The sequence below is a fragment of the Natrix helvetica genome (genome assembly GCF_964273705.1).
Source record: "Natrix helvetica genome assembly, chromosome: 3".
NCBI lineage: Eukaryota > Metazoa > Chordata > Lepidosauria > Squamata > Natricidae > Natrix > Natrix helvetica.
The window spans coordinates 128,079,363-128,098,893 of record NC_138549.1 but is presented as its reverse complement, the minus strand read 5'-3'; the positions used below and the strand labels follow the sequence as shown (position 1 = coordinate 128,098,893).

The following is a 19,531-nucleotide window of genomic DNA, read 5'->3' as shown; positions in this document are numbered from 1 at the left end:
TTCCAGTGTTGGGGCATTCACAACTTCTGGAGGCAAGCTGTTCCACTGATTAATTGTTCTAACTGTCAGGAAGTTTCTCCTCAGTTCTAAGTTGCTTCTCTCCTTGATTAGTTTCCACCCATTGCTTCTTGTTCTGTCCTCAGGTGCCTTGGAGAATAGCTTGACTCCCTCTTCTTTGTGGCAACCCCTGAGATATTGGAACACTGCTATCATGTCTCCCCTAGTCCTTCTTTCTCTTAAGCTAGACATACCTAGTTCCTGCAACCGTTCTTCATATGTTTTAGTCTCCAGTTCCCTAATCATCTTTGTTGCTCTTCTCTGCACTCTTTCTAGAGTCTCCACATCTTTTTTACATCGTGGCGACCAGAACTGAATGCAGTATTCCAAGTGTGGCCTTACCAAGGCATTATAAAGTGGTATTAACACTTCACGTGATCTTGATTCTATCCCTCTGTTGATGTAGCCTAGAACTGTGTTGGCTTTTTTGGCAGCTGCTGCACACTGCTGGCTCATATTTAAATGGTTGTCCACTAGAACTCCAAGATCCCTCTCACAGTTACTACTATTGAGCACGGTACCACCTGTACTGTGCCTGTGCATTCCGTTTTTGTTGCCTAAATGTAGAACCTTACTCTTTTCACCATTGAATTTCATTTTATTAGATAGGGCCCAATGTTCAAGTTTGTCAAGATCCTTCTGTATCTTAAGCCTATCTTCTGGAGTGTTGGCTATTCCTGCCAGCTTGGTGTCATCTGCAAATTTGCTGAGTTCCCCATTTATTCCCTCATCCAAATCATTGATGAAGATGTTGAAGAGTACTGGGCCTAAAACAGAGCCGTGGAGTACTCCACTGCATACTTCCCTCCATGTAGATGCAGTTCCATTGAGGACTACACGCTGAGTGCGGTTGGTCAGCCAGTTACAAATCCATCTGGTGGTGATGCTGTCCAACCCACATTCTTCTACTTTATCTAGTAGTAGGTTATGGTCTACCTTATCAAAAGCCTTACTGAAGTCCAAGTAAACTATATCAACGGCATTCTTCTGGTCCACTAATTTTGTCACATTATCAAAGAATGAAATAAGATTAATATTAATCATATTGGCATTCTTCCCCCAAGAAGTTTTGTGTAAATTGTATGGAGCTTTCCAATTCAGTCGTTTCTAGTCTTGGTGCCCAGCAGAAGTATGGACCAACTCCCTGATGTTTCAGCAGTGGCTGTTCAGATTGGGAATTCCGCATGCTGAACTTGCAGAAACTGTCCATTTTGATCATTACAGGCTGGTCACAGATTATAAAAAAGGTTCATCAATCAAAATATTTTTCTTGTGGTGAATGTCAACACCACCAGTGACGTGCAGTCAGGGGAGGCAGGGGAGGCAGAGCCTCACCGCTCTCATCATGAAAATAAAAAAAATACTCCAGGGAGGCCGCGAAAGTGGCTGGGAGAGGCACGTGGCTTGGTTTAGCCTCCCTGGACATCGCAGCAGCAGCCCCAAGTGTGCCGATCTCACCATTTTTTGCATCGGGTGAGCCCGGGATCCTTGCAAGGGGAATGGGACCACATGTGCAGGAGGCTCCTCAATGCCAGCCTCAGATCAGCGCAGCCGTGGTCCCCTTCATGTTGGCTCAGGAAGGAGGGGAATGGGACCACTTGTGCAGGGGAAGGGGACCGCGGCTCCTGCTGATCTGAGCCTGGCGCTGAGGAGCCTCCTGCACACGTGATCCCATTCCCCTTGCAAGGATCCGGTCTCGCCCGATGCAAAAAATGCATCAGTGCTAGAAGGGAGGGGGGGAGGAGAAAGGAGAAGCTTCTCTTCTCAGAAATGTCTTCTCAGTGGAGCTGTGGCAGCCTGCTTGTCCCTTTCTGACATTTCTGAGAAGAGAAACTTCTCCGGTCGGGCTGCGCCTGTGCGATCGGAGCAACCACGCGGTTTGATGATGTCACCAGTCTCACCAGTCATAAACCTCACCGCACGTCACTGAACACCACAGTACATTAGCAATGAGAACAGAGGTGGGTTCCCACTGGTTTGGACCAGTTCGGCTGAGTAGGTAGAAACTCGGCCTGCCACGCCCCCAAATTGGTTCTATCATCGGTGTCACCATCTTGATTTTCAGTTCTGCCCATGCGCAGAACAATCTTCATTGGAAATTTTTTTTCCCTTTTCTAACATTGTGTACATGCACAGACATTTTTAGGTGCAAATGACCATGTATGCGGAATCGGCAGTAATGCAACCCGCCCCTGAACAAGAACTATTCTTGTAACAAGAAAAAGTGGGTAATTTTAGTGAACATATAAGTTAGAGGTCTGGTGTACACTTAGACTAGGACTAGAATTTTAGAAGAGACCACACCAACATTTTATTTTCACAAATGTCTTGTAAACACATTTAAGAGTACTGTATTTATTTCAGTAAAATCAGCCTTTACCAATTAGGTATCCTTGAGATACGTTAGAATAATGAATTGCAAGTTCCATTTAAATTCCATTTAATAGGTTAGAAAGACTGTAGTTGACCAATGGGCAAAGCCATAGTGCTTTTTCAACCTAACTCATTTGTCCTCCTCAGCTTTATTTCCCCAGTCATTTATTTTGAGTTCACTGGGAAACGCCTGCCAGTTCTTTATGAGACAAATTGTTTACTTTGGTATTTTCTTCTTTGGAATGGTTGGGTTGGGAGCACAATGAATTGTGTAGAGCTCATGAGCAGGAGGGATTGAGAATATGGGCAGGAAGCAGCAAGAACTCTGTCAGAATCAAGATAGTTGACTTGAAGTCACTCACAACTCTTGTTCCATTCTTGTCTAGCTTCAGGATCCCCTTTCTTGCTGAATCATGTCAGTGAATTTCAGATAGAACAGATTCTACCTTTTCATCTAAATTGCCCTGTCCTTTATGAACTCTGTAGAATTAAACAATGTGCTAGTGATAAAAATATGCAACGAAGACACACAAGAATGGAAATGTGCAACTTTCTTCAACTTCTCAGAAGAGAGAGTCATCGTGAAATTTCATGTCTCTCTCTCTAACTGAGGACCAATTCACACAGTGTATTAATGGATAGATATAGAAACATTCAACACATACTTGCTGATTGTACCTATTTAGCAGGCCGACTACGTGTTTCCAGTGGAAGATTCAGAGTGTTATTATTCAGAAGAGCACTTTTTAAAAATTAAAATTTGAGCTTAGAAGTAGTGTGTAAATTGAAATACTGCAAAATCTCTCAGGATTTATGTGGTTATCCTATTTTCTGAAGACCGTGAGCACCAATGAATGATTATAAATTTAATGTGCTCTGTTCCAAATAAATGTTTAGGTAAAATAAAGCTTGACCAGACTGTTAGGAGAAAATCTGCTCAGTTGAAATTACCTCTTCCTCACAGAAATTGCTATCCTTACTGACATATTTTACCAGCTCATTATTCTATAGCTATGCGGTATGTTGCTAAGAGCCAGCTTTAAACTATTCAAAGGTTAGCAGGAGATGTTTGAAGGTGGGAATTTTTCCATGTTCAGAAGCTGTTTTTCCTGAAGGAATTTGCAGGCAAATGCTCTTCAGGCCAATAAATTCTTCTCTCTCAGACAGTCACTTCCATAAGTGAACAAAAATAAGTGAAGATAACCAAAATAAGTGAAGCAGTCTCTTTCTTGGATTTGAAATCAAAGGTCAGGAAGGTGAGACCGTGCCTGCCAATCTGTAACCTTGGCTGAGGGTTTGCAGACAGCTTGCTAAAATCATTTCTGGCTGAGAGATAAGAGCTGCAGATCTAGGCATTCCAGCTAAAATATTGGCCGTGTTTGCAAGAGGCTGGTGGAGACAGACAGCCTTGAGTTCACTTTCAGGCCAATATGTTTTATTTGTTTTCTAAGAATGTCTTAATGAAGTTACACTCTGTGCTGAGAATAAATAGCTGTCAAGCCTGTGCTTTCACATCACATATTGTTCCAGAGAAAAACAATGTTTTCTACAGCAAATATGAATCTATTATTTATTTGGCATATTTAAATTACCATGCTAACATAGTACTCTAATAATACATGGAGGTGTTTTTAGTAGGGTTTAAACACCACAATAAAATATGGTTTATTTGTCAGGGATATGTTACTGGGTTCCTCAGGCTCTTCTCTTCCAGCAAAGGCATTAGGAAAAAATTGAGAATTTTTATTTTGATTTTTTATAAGCCAAGCTTGCATTTACCAAGCCAGAATTAAATCTGTTATAACTTATGCATTGTGAAAATGACTTGTTATATAAAATGTCTGTATTCTATTTTTCTTCAGCAACAAAAGATTCCTTCCTTCCTTCCTTCCTTCCTTCCTTCCTTCCTTCCTTCCTTCCTTCCTTCCTTCCTTCCTTCCTTCCTTCCTTCCTCCCTTCCTCCCTTCCTCCCTTCCTCTGGTCTTTACTTCCTTCATAGCCCTGATTGGTTTATAACAAAGTACCTGTGTTTCCCCGAAAATAGGACCCGGTCTTATTTTCTTTTGATCCCTGGAAAAAATTTACTAGGGCTTCTTTTTTGGGGATCTAATGACTGACTCACTTCACAGCGGTGGCACTGAGAGCCCCACCCATCAGGATCCCACTGCAAGCCCACTTCTGTGGCCACTTGCTGCCACTCACATGAGTCACACGATTGATCTAGAGCTCTGTTATCGACTGCAGAGGGCTTTCCAGAAGGCTCTGATGGTAAAACGGAGGCGGGGGCGACACACACGTCAATCTGGACCTTGTTTCTTGGCTGAAGATGGCTTTCCAGAAGGCTCTGACAGTGAAATGGAGGCTTGGGACGACATACCCATTAATTCAGACCTCTTTTCTTGGTTGCAGAGAGCTTTCTGGAAGACCTCTGATGGCAAAATGGAGGCCAGGGGTGACACACGCAAACAGTGGCAAGCGACCACAGAAGACTGCAAGGTGAGGCAGGTGTCAGGGTGTGCGAGGCCTGATAAGTAGGACAGCTTCACACACCCCCATCCCTACCCTAGCTTAATTTTTACTTGTGTGCCTCGCCCCACCTTCTGCACCCTGGGATGGGCGGGTTCTTAATTAGGGCTTAATTTGGGGGATAGGGCTTAATATTGGGTACATGTGTAAAAATTAAGCTAGGGCTTACTTTTGGGGTAGGTCATATTTTCCGGAAACCAGTAATTTTAAAGATAGTCTTAAATAAACAGATTTTAAAAACAAACATGAAAGTATTTATTTAAATTATTTCAGTTTTCATGGCTGCTCCTCACAGGTTTGTGGATGGCTAAATACCAAAATCACAATTTAAACACACTCCCTCCCTCCCCCCTCTCTCTCACACACAGGCACATAGAGAGAATGAATGAGGTAGAGAGAGAGAGAGAGAGAATGAATGAGAGAGAGCCTTCTTAATGGCAATCTGGACCTAGATGAGCAGTCTGGGCTTCTAAAAATAAACAGTGTGAGAGGCACCAAACATCTCTTGGGAAAAACATATCACTGGAGCATCATTACACCATTGCTGAGATAAAGCATGAATTGGAAGGAAGGGTAAAAAAGATTTTTTAAATATCAGAGTCTAGTAGAACGATTAATGTGTTAGCGGAAGATTGGTAACTCAGGTTCAAGTCCACTCTGAACCATGGAAGCTCATCGTCTGACTTTAGGCCAATCTCACGTTTCCAATTTTTCACATGATCATTTATGTAAAGAAAAATCAGGAAGGCTGCTTTGTATGCCATTATGAGCCCCTGGAGAAAAAAATAGCACATGAATCAAATAAATAATAGATAATATATGTGTAAAAAACTAAGACAGAGGTGAGTTTGGGAATGGCCCATATCCCTCCAGCTATACCTGGGATATCTAGGGCTTAGATTGAAAGATGAAAATATTTTGGAGTGGGCATGCAAGGCACACCTGACATCATCTCCTGAAAGAAGCTGCACCTTTCCCTGAGCTTGCATGGTAACCACACAGACTCAGGAAGATGCCCATTTGGGCTAAGTAGGTGCTCTCAGAGTGTGGGTGCCTCCTTTGAAGCATCTTGGCACCTCTGGTCTATATTTCCTTAAACTCAAATGGGTATTTCTTGGAATCATTCACCTCTCATGCAAACCCAGGAACAGAAACACTTTTTTTTCCAAAAGACACCAATAAGTGTAGTATGTCTAAGATGAGGATTCTTTTGTCTTCTGATCTGAAGTGCTACATATCCCTAACACAGAGTATGTGTATACATATACATACCAGTGGTGGTTCCAGGTGGTATGGCCTGGTACGGCTGTATCAGTAGTAGGCAGGAGAAATGGCCATGTACCGGTACGGTGGCTCATTTGACCCACCCACCCATGTTCCATGGCCATTTATAACACGACCGGCCCATTGCGCACACACGCATAGCATGTGGCGCCTGCGCGACCTCCGCCAAACAGCTGGGCGTCACAGGGTGGTAACGCCCAGCCCTGTGCTCAGCGTACCAGCTCCGGCGGGGTCCGGAACCCACTACTGATACACAGACACACAGACACACACACACATATACACACACACACAGTGGTACTTTGATACTCATTGTTAATAGGTTCCAGGAGGCACAATGAATATCAAAAACAATGTCTACCAAACAAAATTTTCCCATAAGGAATAATTAAGTGAGTCAATGAGTTTCAAAACAGTTGAGTACCAAGTTACCACTGTCTGTCTGTCTGTCTGTCTGTCTGTCTGTCCGTCCGTCTGTCTGTCTGTTTGTCTGTCTGTCTGTGGCAAGTCAACATGAAATATCTTCCATTTGTATCCTTCTTCCCTTGTTTTTTTTTCCTGCCACAGAAAATCCATTATGGACAAAAAAGAGTGGCTGGCTTTGCATTTTGTACTGAATTATGGTTTACTGAGAAAGCCATCATTTGCTGTATACAGAGCCTGATTGTGTTTTATTTTATTTATTTATTTATTTATTTATTAATCATTTTTATATGCCGCACCCTCTCCACCAAGGGACTCGGGGCGGCGTACAATTTACTACATAACACATAATGACAATGACAAGGAGGAGATATACAAAAAGCATTATACACACACAATAAATAAATAATCAATTAATTAAAACAGCAAAAAGCAATTAAAAAACAATTAAAACACCCAGAGTCAAACCTAATTTAAAATTGTATCCAGAGGGATTAGAATAGCTATAATTCAAGCCAGGCCGGCTAGTCGGAACAGGTGGGTCTTGAGTTTCGTGCGGAAGGAGCGGAGATCGGTTGTTGTCCTGATGTTGGGGGGGGGAGGTCATTCCAGAGGGCTGGGCCCATCACAGAGAAGGCCCTGTCCCTCGGCGCCACCCTCTGGCATTGCTTGGTGGACGGCACCCGGAGAAGTCCCTCCCTGTGCGAGCGAATTGGTCACAGGGATGTATGGGGCAGGATACGATTTAAAGAGGGTTGGATTAAAGAGGGTTGGGTTACCAATATGTAGATGACACTTGCTGTCCCTGTCCCTGGCATTAAGATGAGCTGTGACATGTTGAACAGATGTGTAGTTGTGATAATGGACTGGAAGAGAGCCATAAATAGAGGTTAAGCCTCAATAAGATAGAAGCACTATGTCCTCAATAAGATGGAAGCAGTTCATGGATTCTGGAATTGGGCAAGACTCTATCACTGCATGGACTCCTCTTTATTCTGTACTCCCTGTAAGAACAGGTATCAAAGGAAGCTGAAGTATAGCCATAACTGATCCACTACTACAATATCTCGTAGACCAGTGGTTCTCAACCTTCCCAATGCTGCGACCCTTTAATACAGTTCCTCATGTTGTGGTGACCCCCATACATAAAAATGATGTCTCGGTTCCTAAGACCATCAAAAATACGTGTTTTCCGATCGACTTAGGCGACCCCTGTGAAAGGGTCGTTTAACCCCCAAAGGGGTCCCGACCCACAGGTTGAGAACTACTGTCCTAGACATAGATTTCATGACCCCCAATAATTATATTCCTAGTGAGACTGTTGCAATGTATTTCAGGCAGCTGATACAGAATAGCAAGACTGATTGGCATACACATAAGAGATCATATAAGTGCATCAGCTGCTTCTATGCTACTAGTTGGATCTCAGTGCAGTGCAACTGGGAGAGGTATGATACATTGTACACGTGAGCCAGAGTCTTCTCTGACTTGTGGCATCCTGACTTTGAAATGCCTCTTCCCAGAGCTTTGCTTTTTCAGCATCTGATGAAAATCAGAACTTTTACTTAGCATTTGGATCTCAACAGCCACAGGCTAGTTGTGATGTATTGTTGCTTATGAAAATGTGTCCCTTTCTAGTATTATCACTTATTTTATTATTCAAACTATGATGTACTTTGATTGTTCTTGTATTTTTTATGTGCCTGATAAACTGCCATCTATCCTGAGATCCTTAGTGTAATGAGTGGGCTATGAATATTTAACAATTGATTAACAGCTGTGTTCTCATAATACTGCAGCAATATAGTAGCCTTGTGTGCGCCTGACTTAATACACCTGTTTTATTTCTTGTTGTTTTTTGACTGATCGAAACCTGTAGATATAATAATAAAGTAGTAGACTTTGTGGATGCAGATCATCAGATGGGATCCTAGATTCTACACATGCTGGTCAGACCAGCCAATTTATTTTTCATTCCAATTCAGGGGTGGCCTCCACCTCTGAAGAAGAATTAAATACATTTTCCAATTAATGTGAACCACATTTTTCTCTACGTGAAAATGATTATTATAATAACCTGTTTCACAGACATGATATGCAATAAAGCACTTTACTTGCCTACAGAAAAGCAATTTAATAATTACCGTCTTCTTTCATCTGGGATTCTAAGATTCATCACCCTTCTTTCTGGGTATCAAAATAGCAAAGGAAAGGCTCTTTTAAATCTTTTGTAACCAGTTCAAAAAGGAATATAGGTATCCAAATCTCAAAATAAGCAAAAAGCAAAGAGTGAGAGCTAAAGTGGGGCAGATTGCTTGGAATGACACTGCTACTTTTTGCATTTTGTACATTCACATAAATCTGTAAGGAAGATATGGCCATGTACTGTTTAAGAGTAGACCGCATGTGTGACCTGCCTGAATGTAGTTCCTGTATTGCCATAAGTAGTCCACTCATATTGCCTTGCCTATTTTAAACAGATATAAAATGGGCTCTACAAGCAACTGCCAACTCAATTTGTTGCTTGGCAGTATTGTTTGTATCTATTCTCAGACCTTTGAAACTTGACATTAGCTTTGTCTACATTGCAGGTTGTCATTCCAGATTTGGGGAGTAGATAAGCTACACATTAAAAAAAAAAGGAAAGATTCTGCCAAATATGTTTAGCTTTTGTACCATGCCAAATGCTTGGGAGGTTGAGCCAAACTCTGTACTGTATAAGATATCAAGCCTTCCTCTCAATTGGGAGCGGTTTGGTTTAGCTGAAGCATTTTTCTCTTAGAGGAAGTAAGAGAGAATCCTCCTAAAACTGGCAGGAGGAAATGTTGGAGGTGTCCTTGGCCGCCTCCTGAGTCCACATTCCAATCTGGAAATATTTTTGTATATTTAACCCAGATCTAATCTCATTCTGTCAACAGTGGCCAAACAGGTGTGGTGATCATGCTGCAATTATTACAGTAAGATACAAATTCAGTGTAAGATGGCAGATATTCTTCAGGGAGCCAGTAATTTATAGTCCCAGCCCCATGGTGTGAAAACATTAATTTAATCCCACTACCCTCATTTTGGTTTGATTGTAAGTTCCAAACTGTGTTGCATATATTGCAATATGGGATAATTTCTTTAACAATGGCTCAATCAGTAGACGACAGTGGCTGCTTCATAGAGCTCACTAACCCTCAGACCACATTATGGAATAATATGATCCATGAGCCCAGTGTCAGTCTCGAGTGATTACAGAGCTAGCTAGTACTTCACACTAAATCAAAAGTGCTTTGGTTTTAGTGTCTTATATAAAGTAGGCCTAGGAATGTAATCAGGTTGTTAGGAATTAATTCTCCTCAAATTCAATAGATCTTTTCTCAATTTCCTTAGGATGATAGTTCAAATATCCATGCATTGGGTTTAAACTGTTGGCTTAATTGATTTGTGACAGGGTTAGCATATGGACTTTGTAGTTTAGCCAGCACTGAGGTTAAAAAGGGGTACAAGGGGTGTTTACTACAAATAAATTGGGATTAACTTCATTCTTGTTTATCTTTATATGCCAATTGAAGGTTGATTTGTCAGGGTGCCAGGCTTCCAGGAATTATCTAGGATTTTTGGACTTGGTTTGGCCTAGGATACTTACAGTTCCCCAGTTGAAACTATCATTAAGTCTGTTCATGAAATTAAGGAGTTTTTCATGAATACCAATTAGCAATCAGAAGACTTGATGAATACCATTCAAAAGAGACAATCAAAAAGCCAAAAAGAAAACAAAAATGCCAAAACATCACCTCACTAGAAATCAACACCCAGATGAGCAGAGATTAACACCACGATTAATACTAGACCAACAATCATGAAGCAAATAATATACCAGTCAAAGACCTACCAATTTAGACAAACAAGCTAATACTAAACAACAGCCCAATCAAGGAACCACCGAGACTACTCCCATCAGCACTCAAGCCATAATGTACTGTATAAAATGGAGTAAACTTCCCTCCCTTCTAGCACTGATGTTACCTTGTTTGGTAATGAGACATCTGGAAAAAACAACAACCAAATAGCTCAGATTGCACCATGGATTCCAACCCTGAGCTACAAATATCTCTTCTATCAAAAATTTTAATACTATAACAAGTTTAGATTTTGTCAGGTTATTGCCTTGTGATAAGCTTTACTGTAGTTTGTTAGCCATTGCAGTTTGTTCAAATAATGATTAAAACAGTAATTTAGCAAAATATGCTAGAACTTAAAACAACCTATATCTGCTAGATTTTCTATACAACTAACAACAAAAACAAAAACTTTGATAGTCTTTGGCTCTGAATCAAATGGTCTCTTATTTTAAAAAAATGCCTCACTGCTTCTAACAGAAAATGTATCAAGATTTTTACTCCATAAAATTAAACTCTGGAGATTTCTTCCCAGGTTAGCTACTTTAATTTCCATTTCACCATGGAAGACTTGCAGCCTGCGACAAGAACACTTCCAAAAAGTTTTCAGATGAATTAATTGGCCTTTTACAATGGTTGGATTGTGTCTGTGACTTTAGACCCATGGAGGAAGCAAGTTTGCTGTTTGGCTGAAAATAAATGTCAAAATAATTTTAGCAATATGTTCTCTGAAAACCAGCCCTATTTCAAATGATACCAGGCTTTCTCAATCTGAATAGCTTGTAAACATCTATCCAGAATAACAGGGGCAGCCAGGCTTTGTTTCACATGCTGTGTGTAGGGTGGATGATTTTTGATTTGCAATGACAGAATAGGGAGAGAGAATATACAGTCAAGAGCCAGTTTGATGCAGTTGCTAAGGCATCAACTTAAAAACCCGAAACTGTGAGTTTTTGTCCTGCCTTTGGCACAAAGTTAGCTGGGTGACCTTGGGCCAGTCACCTTCCCTCAGCCCTAGGAAGGAGACAATGGCAAACCACTTCTGAAAAACCTTACTAAAAACAACAACAGGGACTTGTTCACAGTTTCCAAGAACTGGGCAGGATTGAACAAAAGTAGAAGACAAAAACAGGGAGAGGTAATATATTGTAACATTTCTGTATTGGTAATAACTAGGAAAGCTGAGATAAGAAGACTGGATTCAGATTCTGGTCAACCAGGATGATTATTTCAATAAATCCTCATTTAGACTTAAAACTCAAATAGAATTGCATATTTGTGATTAATCGGGGGGGGGGGGGCACGATGCCTCAGCAGTTAAAGATGCTAAGTTTGTCAGCTCACAGTCCAGCTTCGAGACCCAAGCACCATGCAACTGGGTAAGCTTCTGTTACTTGTCCCAGTTCCTGTCCACTTAGTAGTCTCTCTGCTGTAATCTTGGCACCCAAAATGCCAATACAGACACTTGTGCTATAGTAGGGGTGTCCAAACTTGGCAACTTTAAGACTTGTGGACTTGGCAACTTTAAGACTTGAAGTCCATAAGTCTTAAAGTTGCCAAGTTTGGACACCCCTGTGCTATAGCATTACATTGAATATATATAGGAAAAGAGATGTATTTCTACATATATAAAGAACTTGCTATTGTGAATTCCACTGGCTCTGATGACTCACCGCCAAGTTTATGTTTGCATAGGATTTTCTTCTAGGTCCCAAGAGAAACAAGTGTAAAGGCCTGGCCCACACAGTGCGATCAGCACAGAGGATGCAAGCATGTCAGAGGAAACTGTTCAAAACTTCATATAGATTTGACTATTATTGCTCTTTCTAGGTAATATACTTTCTTCCAATACCCAGTGAAATGTTGCATATTTGGATTGGCATAAATGATTCGTAGCTAGGATAAACATTTTCAAAAATGGATGTGAAGACCTTTATTTGTTGTTGTTAGTTGCGAAGTCATGTCTGACCCATTGTGATCTCATGGACAATGTTCCTCCAGGCCTTCCTGTTCTCTACCATCCCCCGGAGTCCATTTAAGCTCATGCCTACTGCTTCCGTAAATCCATCCAGCCACCTCATTCTCTGTCGTTCCTTTCTTCTTTTGCCCTCAATCTTTCCCAGCATTAGGCTTTTCTCCTGTGAGTCTTTCTGTCTCATTAGGTGACCAAGTATTTGAATTTCATCTTCAAGATCTGGCCTTTTAAAGAGCAGTCAGGGTTGATCTCCTCTAGGACTGACCGGTTTGATTGCCTTGCAGTCCAAGGGACTCGCAGGAGTCTTCTCCAGCTCCATAGTTCAAAGGCCTCAATTCTTTGGCGCTCAGCCTTTCTTATGGTCCATACATTGCAACTGGGAAAACCATAGCCTTAAGCTATACGTACTTTTGTGTGGACAAATTCTATCTTGCCTTTGAAAGTTGATGTTTATCAGTAACTTGTGAAATTGAGCATTTTGAACAGCACTGTAAACTCTAGATTTATTTGCTATCCGAAGCATAATATAAAATAGAGTTAAAATGTCCATAGAACATATACATTGCCATATAATATATAAATTCTGTACATGAAGATGTAGAGATTAATAAATGTCAAAATAAAGCCTCCAGATTTGCTGTTGCTGGTAGACATAATATGAAGTGGAGTGGATGTAATGGGAACAGCAGAGTACATTTTTACCAATGTAGCATTCTGGGAAGAGGAATATGGAATCACAGATGTAAGGTCTCCTGCTTGGGCAGGGGGTTGGCCCAGATGACCTGCAAGGTCCCTTCCAACTCTGTTAATCTGATAATATTAATCTCTTAATTCAGAATTGCTCTGTGCTGCCAGAGTTTAGACCCTTCACTACCACTAGTTTGAATCAAAAAAAGCTTTTCTTTGATTAGCTCAGTGAGATATTGTAGGTGGAGAGAGGTGTTAGTCAAATAGGAGGAGGAGTTCAGTAGCACCTTTTCCATCTAAAACATTTTATTAAAAGGCATAAGCTTTTGTGAGCCAAACCTGATATCATCAGATGAGTCTTATGCCTTTTAGTAAAATATATTATTTTAAAAGGTGCTACCAGACATCTTTTGTTTTTTTGATTTTCAGTTAGATGGAAAGTCTGGCAAATTGGTGTCTATCACTCCCTATGTAGAATCTTCTTGCTGGCATGATATATCAGTTTCCAGAAAGCAGAAAGGCTTAGATCCGTGATGGCAAACCTATGGCACGTGTGCCAGAGGTGACACTCAGAGCTCTCTCTGCTGGCACGTGTGCCGTCGCCCCAGCTCAGCTTTCCGTGGCGTTTCTTTTGTGAGCTTCTGTTTCCCTGCAAATGGTGAAACCGAAGCTCATGAAAGAAAAAGATCTTACCTCTTGCCATGCTGCCAGTGTTGGGATGCCCTGCCTCCCGCCAGCTAGCTGGTCTTCGGGTCTCTGCTGCGCATGTGTGCATGTCCGTGAATGCACATGTTTCCACATGTCTGCGCATGTGCATGTCCACACATGCATGCATTTGCGTGCACGCTCACATACCTTTCAGTTTGGGCATGCGCACATGCAGTTTGGGACTCGGTGTCTAAAAGGTTTGCCATCACTGGTTTAGATGATGATGATAATGATGACACCAATATACTAAATGGTGTGCTTATATCATATGTGGATTGCATCGTAATCATGCAGATGTATGTTACCCTTAGTCCTCAGTTTACGACCATTCGTTTAACAATAGTTCAAAGTTACAGTGTCCTTGGAAAAAATGTTTTAATATATCTACTTATGACCATTGCACCCTTCCTGCATTCACACATGATCGCAGGTCGGGTGTTTGGCAACCGGGGAGCATTTATAAGCAGTTGCAGCATCCTGCAATCACGTGATACTATTTATGACCATTTTTGCCACTATCTGACAAAAAGCCCCACCCATTGGAGATGATGGATTCACTTAATGACCTCATGATTCACTTGATGACTGTACAATGTCCTTAGCAACTTCTGTAAAAATTGTCATAAAATTGGATCCAACTTTATTTAGAACTATAACTTGCAAAATAAATTCCAGTCCCAATTATGGCCATATGTTGATGACTGCCTGGATTTAGGACATCAATTTTTCTTTAAAAATTCTGTTAGCTCCTTTTGCAGAAATTTTGGAATTAATAGATATTAATAGAACATCCGTGACAAAAAGACATTAGTGCCATCCAATTCCTTATTATGGATCTCAGGCAGTTATATCCTCCACAAAGACATAAAATCAGGGCTGCTTGAGTAACAATATATTCTGGTTTAATTCAGTACATTAATTATATGGCATCAAATTAATGTCAACTCTTAGCAGCCACATAGATAGATTTTCTCCATGATTCTCTCCCTAACCTGGTCTTTCAGGTCTCCCAATTGTGTACTCATCACCATTGTAACTTAGTCCATCATCTTCCTAAGCTGCCTCTTCATAGTCCAAAGTGTCAGAGGAATATCATTGCTTGCACTATTCTGATCTTTGTAGATATACACCCATGTGCTACCTAAATATCCTTTATAAGGCCTTCATGGCTGTTCTACCCAGTGCTTGTCTGTGGTATATTTCTTGACTGCTTGTTCCTTTACAATTAATGGTTCATCCTAAAAGGCAGAAGTTTATCAGCCACTTCAATATCCACATTGTCAATTTTAAAGCTGATTGCGTGGTTGTTATCATTAACATGGTCTTCTTTATATTTAATTTTAGTTCCACTGTTTCAATGTGCTCTTTGACTTTTCTTACCACAGCTTACAGATCCCTTGGCATGTTTGTCATCAGCATAGCTCCGGCTATTAATATTTGTTCCTCCAGTTTTAAATCTATGCTCGTCTTTCAAGCTAGCTTCTCTTAATATATGTTCAACATACAAGTTGAATAAATAAGGAGAGAATATGCAGCCTAGTCTCATTCAATTTAGTTCGTGCTATTTTCTTTATAATTAAGGAAGCAATTCAGTGGTCACAGGGCCATGGTGGTGAACCTATGGCATGCGTGCTAGAGGTGGCATGCAAAGCCCTCTCTGTGGGCACTCGTGCCATTGCCAGCAGCTTGTCTGGTCATTTTTAGGCCTTTTTCCAGCATGCCAGCTCGTCTTCACAGGTGCTGGAGTGCTGGAAAATGGCCTAAAATGACCCCCAAAATGGCCTGAAAACAGCCGGAAAATGGCCAAAAACAGCAAAAACACAAAAAAACAAAAAACAAAAATAGACATGCGTGCACTAGCCAGCTGGTCTTTGGGTTTCTGGTGTTCCGGCATGCACTCATGCATGTACATGCACACAAGTTCTGGTTTGCGCACTCAGTGCCAAAAAGGTTCGCCATCACTGAACTAGGATAACATCCATGAACAGAAAAAAAACCCATGCGTCTGATTTCCCTCTCTGAGGCTGCCAAACACAGAGGGTTCTTGAATCCTCCTCCCCATATCTCTGGGTCCACCTGATGGGAAGGGTCAGAAAAGAGAATGGGATAGGGTTTGGATGGATGAAGTGTGGAAAGTTATGTTCAAAGTCTTCTACAATACTTCCTTCCCACACTTCCATCTTACAGCTTGTTACAAGTAGGATGATGGACTTCCTTGGGTGCTGCTGTTAAGACAATCCAGTAGAACAAACCTATTAATCATTTTATTGCATGTTATTAGTTGTGTAAAAAGGCATCTGTTTGACACTGTTGATTGTTTAAGCTCACAGTAAAGTAATCCAATTACTGTTTATCAAATATGTAATTACAGCTGCAGCACGTATTTGGGAGTGAGGCTTATTAAATACAATAAGACTTGCTTCAGATATTATTATCATGAAAAGAGTTGCACAATAAAGCTACAATCCTCTACGCACAGCTGAAAAGTACAGTGAACAATGGGGCTTATTTCTTACAAGGCATGTGCAGCCATAACACAATCAACCTTTTCCTTAAAACAAAATCATGCACAGTTTTTAAAATATATCACTGAATTAGATAGAGGGTATTTTGCATATCCTCCAAGTTGACAACTGTTTTTGAAATTACAAAAAACTTACTCATGCTCTAAAACTTAAAATTAAAAATGAGTTTAAAAACTTAAATCATGTGATATATCTCGCTGGCTTGTTCCCCACCTCCTCAATCAATTGGTGAATGAAAAAAAACCGGTGAATGAAAATCTTCTTTGTGCTTCCTCTTTTGCATCTTGTTTATACGTTCTCTAAAATAACACTCTGACATATTTTGAAATTCTTCAAAGATGTTAAAATGTATTGTTTAATGTTAGATTTCTGTCCTTTGCCTGAGCATTTGATAAGCTTTCATCATATGGTTTCTATTAATCAGATAAAATTCCAGGTTTGTATTTGACAGAGCTAACTATTTACTCTTTGTGAATATTACGGAGCATTCTTAGTTTGCAGTAGCACAGCTAGAGGGCTGCCTCCTATTATAATACTAAGGAAACACGGAGGGGTGGTGAGAGAGAGGCGAGTAAATGGGTGTGTGTGTATTTATATATAACTGACCCAACCTGCAGTTTCAGATTTCAGATCTAGCTTATCACCCTGCCAGTTCCTTCCAGCCTTTGGATATTCCTCTGCCTCTTTGCTGACGGATCTGCTAGGGTGAAGAAAGGAGCTGTTACAGCTTCTTTTTCGCTTTCTCTCTTCCTTCTTTCTTTTAAGTTCTTCGGTGAATGTTCCCAACTGTCTTTTTCCAGTCTCAACCTTTGAGTCGTGTCCGTCGTGATAACAGGGATTTAACAACGACAACACAAGATCTTGTACCCAAACTACAGAGGGATGCTACTCACTTTACTTCAAGGTAAAACTAGATGTTCCAGTTAAGTACTTATGCTAACCTGCTTTCTAGCTTTACAACATTGTGATAATCATTTCTCTGGATTGAGATACAGGACTGGCAGTTTTAGTGTGCTTCCAATTAATATTTAAAACAGACTTATCCAGGTTGATATAAAGTCTAGAAGTTGTGGAAAACATAGGAATGGAGGAAGACGACTCCAAATACTTTTGTGTAAGATTATGAGAAATTAAATTACAGATGAGTTAAATTTATGATGCATGTGCTAAGACTTGAATCTTAATACACACACAGAAGTGCACCCATTTCGTCTAGAATCTTCAATGTTATTTAGAGATAATATTGTTCCAAAATGGAATTTATGCTTGTTAGAAGTTAGTATCTGATTTCAAAGCCACAATTCTGTTTTATTCACGGTATAAATACTATGCATGATATATACCTTGCATGATATAAATGCCAGTTTGGTGCAAATTATAAGATTATATATCTTGGTTTTGCAACACCTGGAACTGATTCCATGTGTTGCTTGTACAGTAACATGAAATGTGTATGTTGCTCTGTGTAGGTGTAGACAATCCCTATGCAACCCTTAATTTGAGAGTGAGTGCCCATGATAGAGCTAAAACATCAGACATCAGAAAGAAAGAAAGAAAGAAAGAAAGAAAGAAAGAAAGAAAGAAAGAAAGAAAGAATAAAATGATGTTATTTTTAAGGAATGTATGTGCTATTGATTACAGGTGGTCCTCAGGTTACAACAGCAATTGGGACCAGAATTTCTGTTGTCAAGCAATTTGGCTATGTAGTGCAATGTCAAGTGATCACTTAGCAATAGCAATCCTAGCAGTCCTGTCATATCCCCAGTACCATGTGGGTTTTTAAGTGATAAGAGACGGGAGTCCCAAGCAAGCAGCCCGACAGTGAGAGCTGCAGGCATCGGGGGAAAGGATATTGAAGGCAGGCAGAATGCAGGCAGGTGCATGAGTTCCAGAGGTGCTGCAGACAGGTGCTCCAAAGTTCAGCCAGGTGTTGTAGGGGGCTAGAGGGATTCTGTGAACTGCACTCCTGTGCACAGGAAGGCATTGATGTGGGCAAAACACCACAGGCACGGGAATGCAGGTGGGCAAAAACACAGGGAAAACTGAAGCAACTTTCAACTTCCTGCTGGTTTCCCCATTGACTTTGCTTGTGGGAAAACAACAAGGAATATTGGACATTGTAATCATGTGATTATGATAATGTTGTAAATTCTCCTTGTTCAGTGCCATTGTAATTTTGAACGATTGCTGAGAGCTACTAGTTATGTATGCATTTGTCTGATGACCCTGCTGCCCTCAGGAAGTTAGAGAATTTTAATTTTAATCAACTCCAAGTCCGAGGTGATGGAAGCTGCATGGCATTTTGTGGGGTGGGATACAAATTCTTAATCACTGGCTAAAGAGAATCAGAATGAATTTTGAAAGAAACTTTCTGGGGGTGGGGGGGAATGAAGCCACTCCAGAACTTAAATGTCAGATTGCTACTGGCACGATCTCTCTTGATACCTCTCTCCCTCTCCCTCTCCATCCCTCTCTTTCTCTCTCCCACCCTCCCAATGTATCCAAATAATCAGCATGTAGAACTTGATAGAATATCAGAGTCTACTTGCAATAGTGCCATGCTGATCAGGAAATAGTCTCAAAGCTTGTTGCTATGTTCTATAGGTAACGTTTGGTCTTTGGGAGACAATCTGTTTTATGGTCATATATTGTAGCCATGTCAATATACAAATTCACATTTTAATCTGAATATACTGTTTGTCAGCTTTAGGAAAAAAATTAATGATTGCCTTATTTGATAATATATCACCAGGACAAAGTTCATGAAAATGGTTCATTTTTGTGGCATCCTTGAGGTTCTCCTATTTAATCACTTGGTTATCTTTTATGGTTGCTTATTATATTAAAAAACACTAATTTTATATATGGTCACCAGTGGTGTAACAGAATATTGGGCTTGAATCCAAACTGGGACTCAGCTATGGAATTTAATCAGATTATTGCATCAATCTAGGCCAAATGTGGTTTGTTTGCTTTTGACTTGGTGAATTGTGCAAACCCAGACATTATGGCTTATAAACTGTAGTTTATAGTTTAGCATATTGGGCTAGTAATCAGCGGACTTAAATAAAACATGGCTCAGTGAAGCA

At 40.5% G+C, this 19,531-nt stretch overlaps 1 protein-coding gene across 13 annotated transcripts in view; it reads left to right on the top strand.

Moving 5' to 3' along the window:
- PLEKHA6 (pleckstrin homology domain containing A6) overlaps positions 1–19,531 on the top strand; it is a 224,201-nt gene that overhangs the window by 65,542 nt on the left and 139,128 nt on the right. Inside the window, exon 3 of one of the 13 annotated variants that reach the window (XM_081947836.1) lies at positions 17,243–17,346. The exons of 7 other annotated variants lie outside the window; for them this stretch is intronic. In XM_081947836.1, coding sequence (XP_081803962.1) covers positions 17,243–17,346 — 104 coding nt within the window. Of the gene's footprint in view, positions 1–17,097; positions 17,347–17,389; positions 18,570–19,531 lie in introns of those variants that run through there. 5 more of the 13 variants (XM_081947837.1, XM_081947829.1, XM_081947840.1 and 2 more) reach the window with 5 other exon arrangements.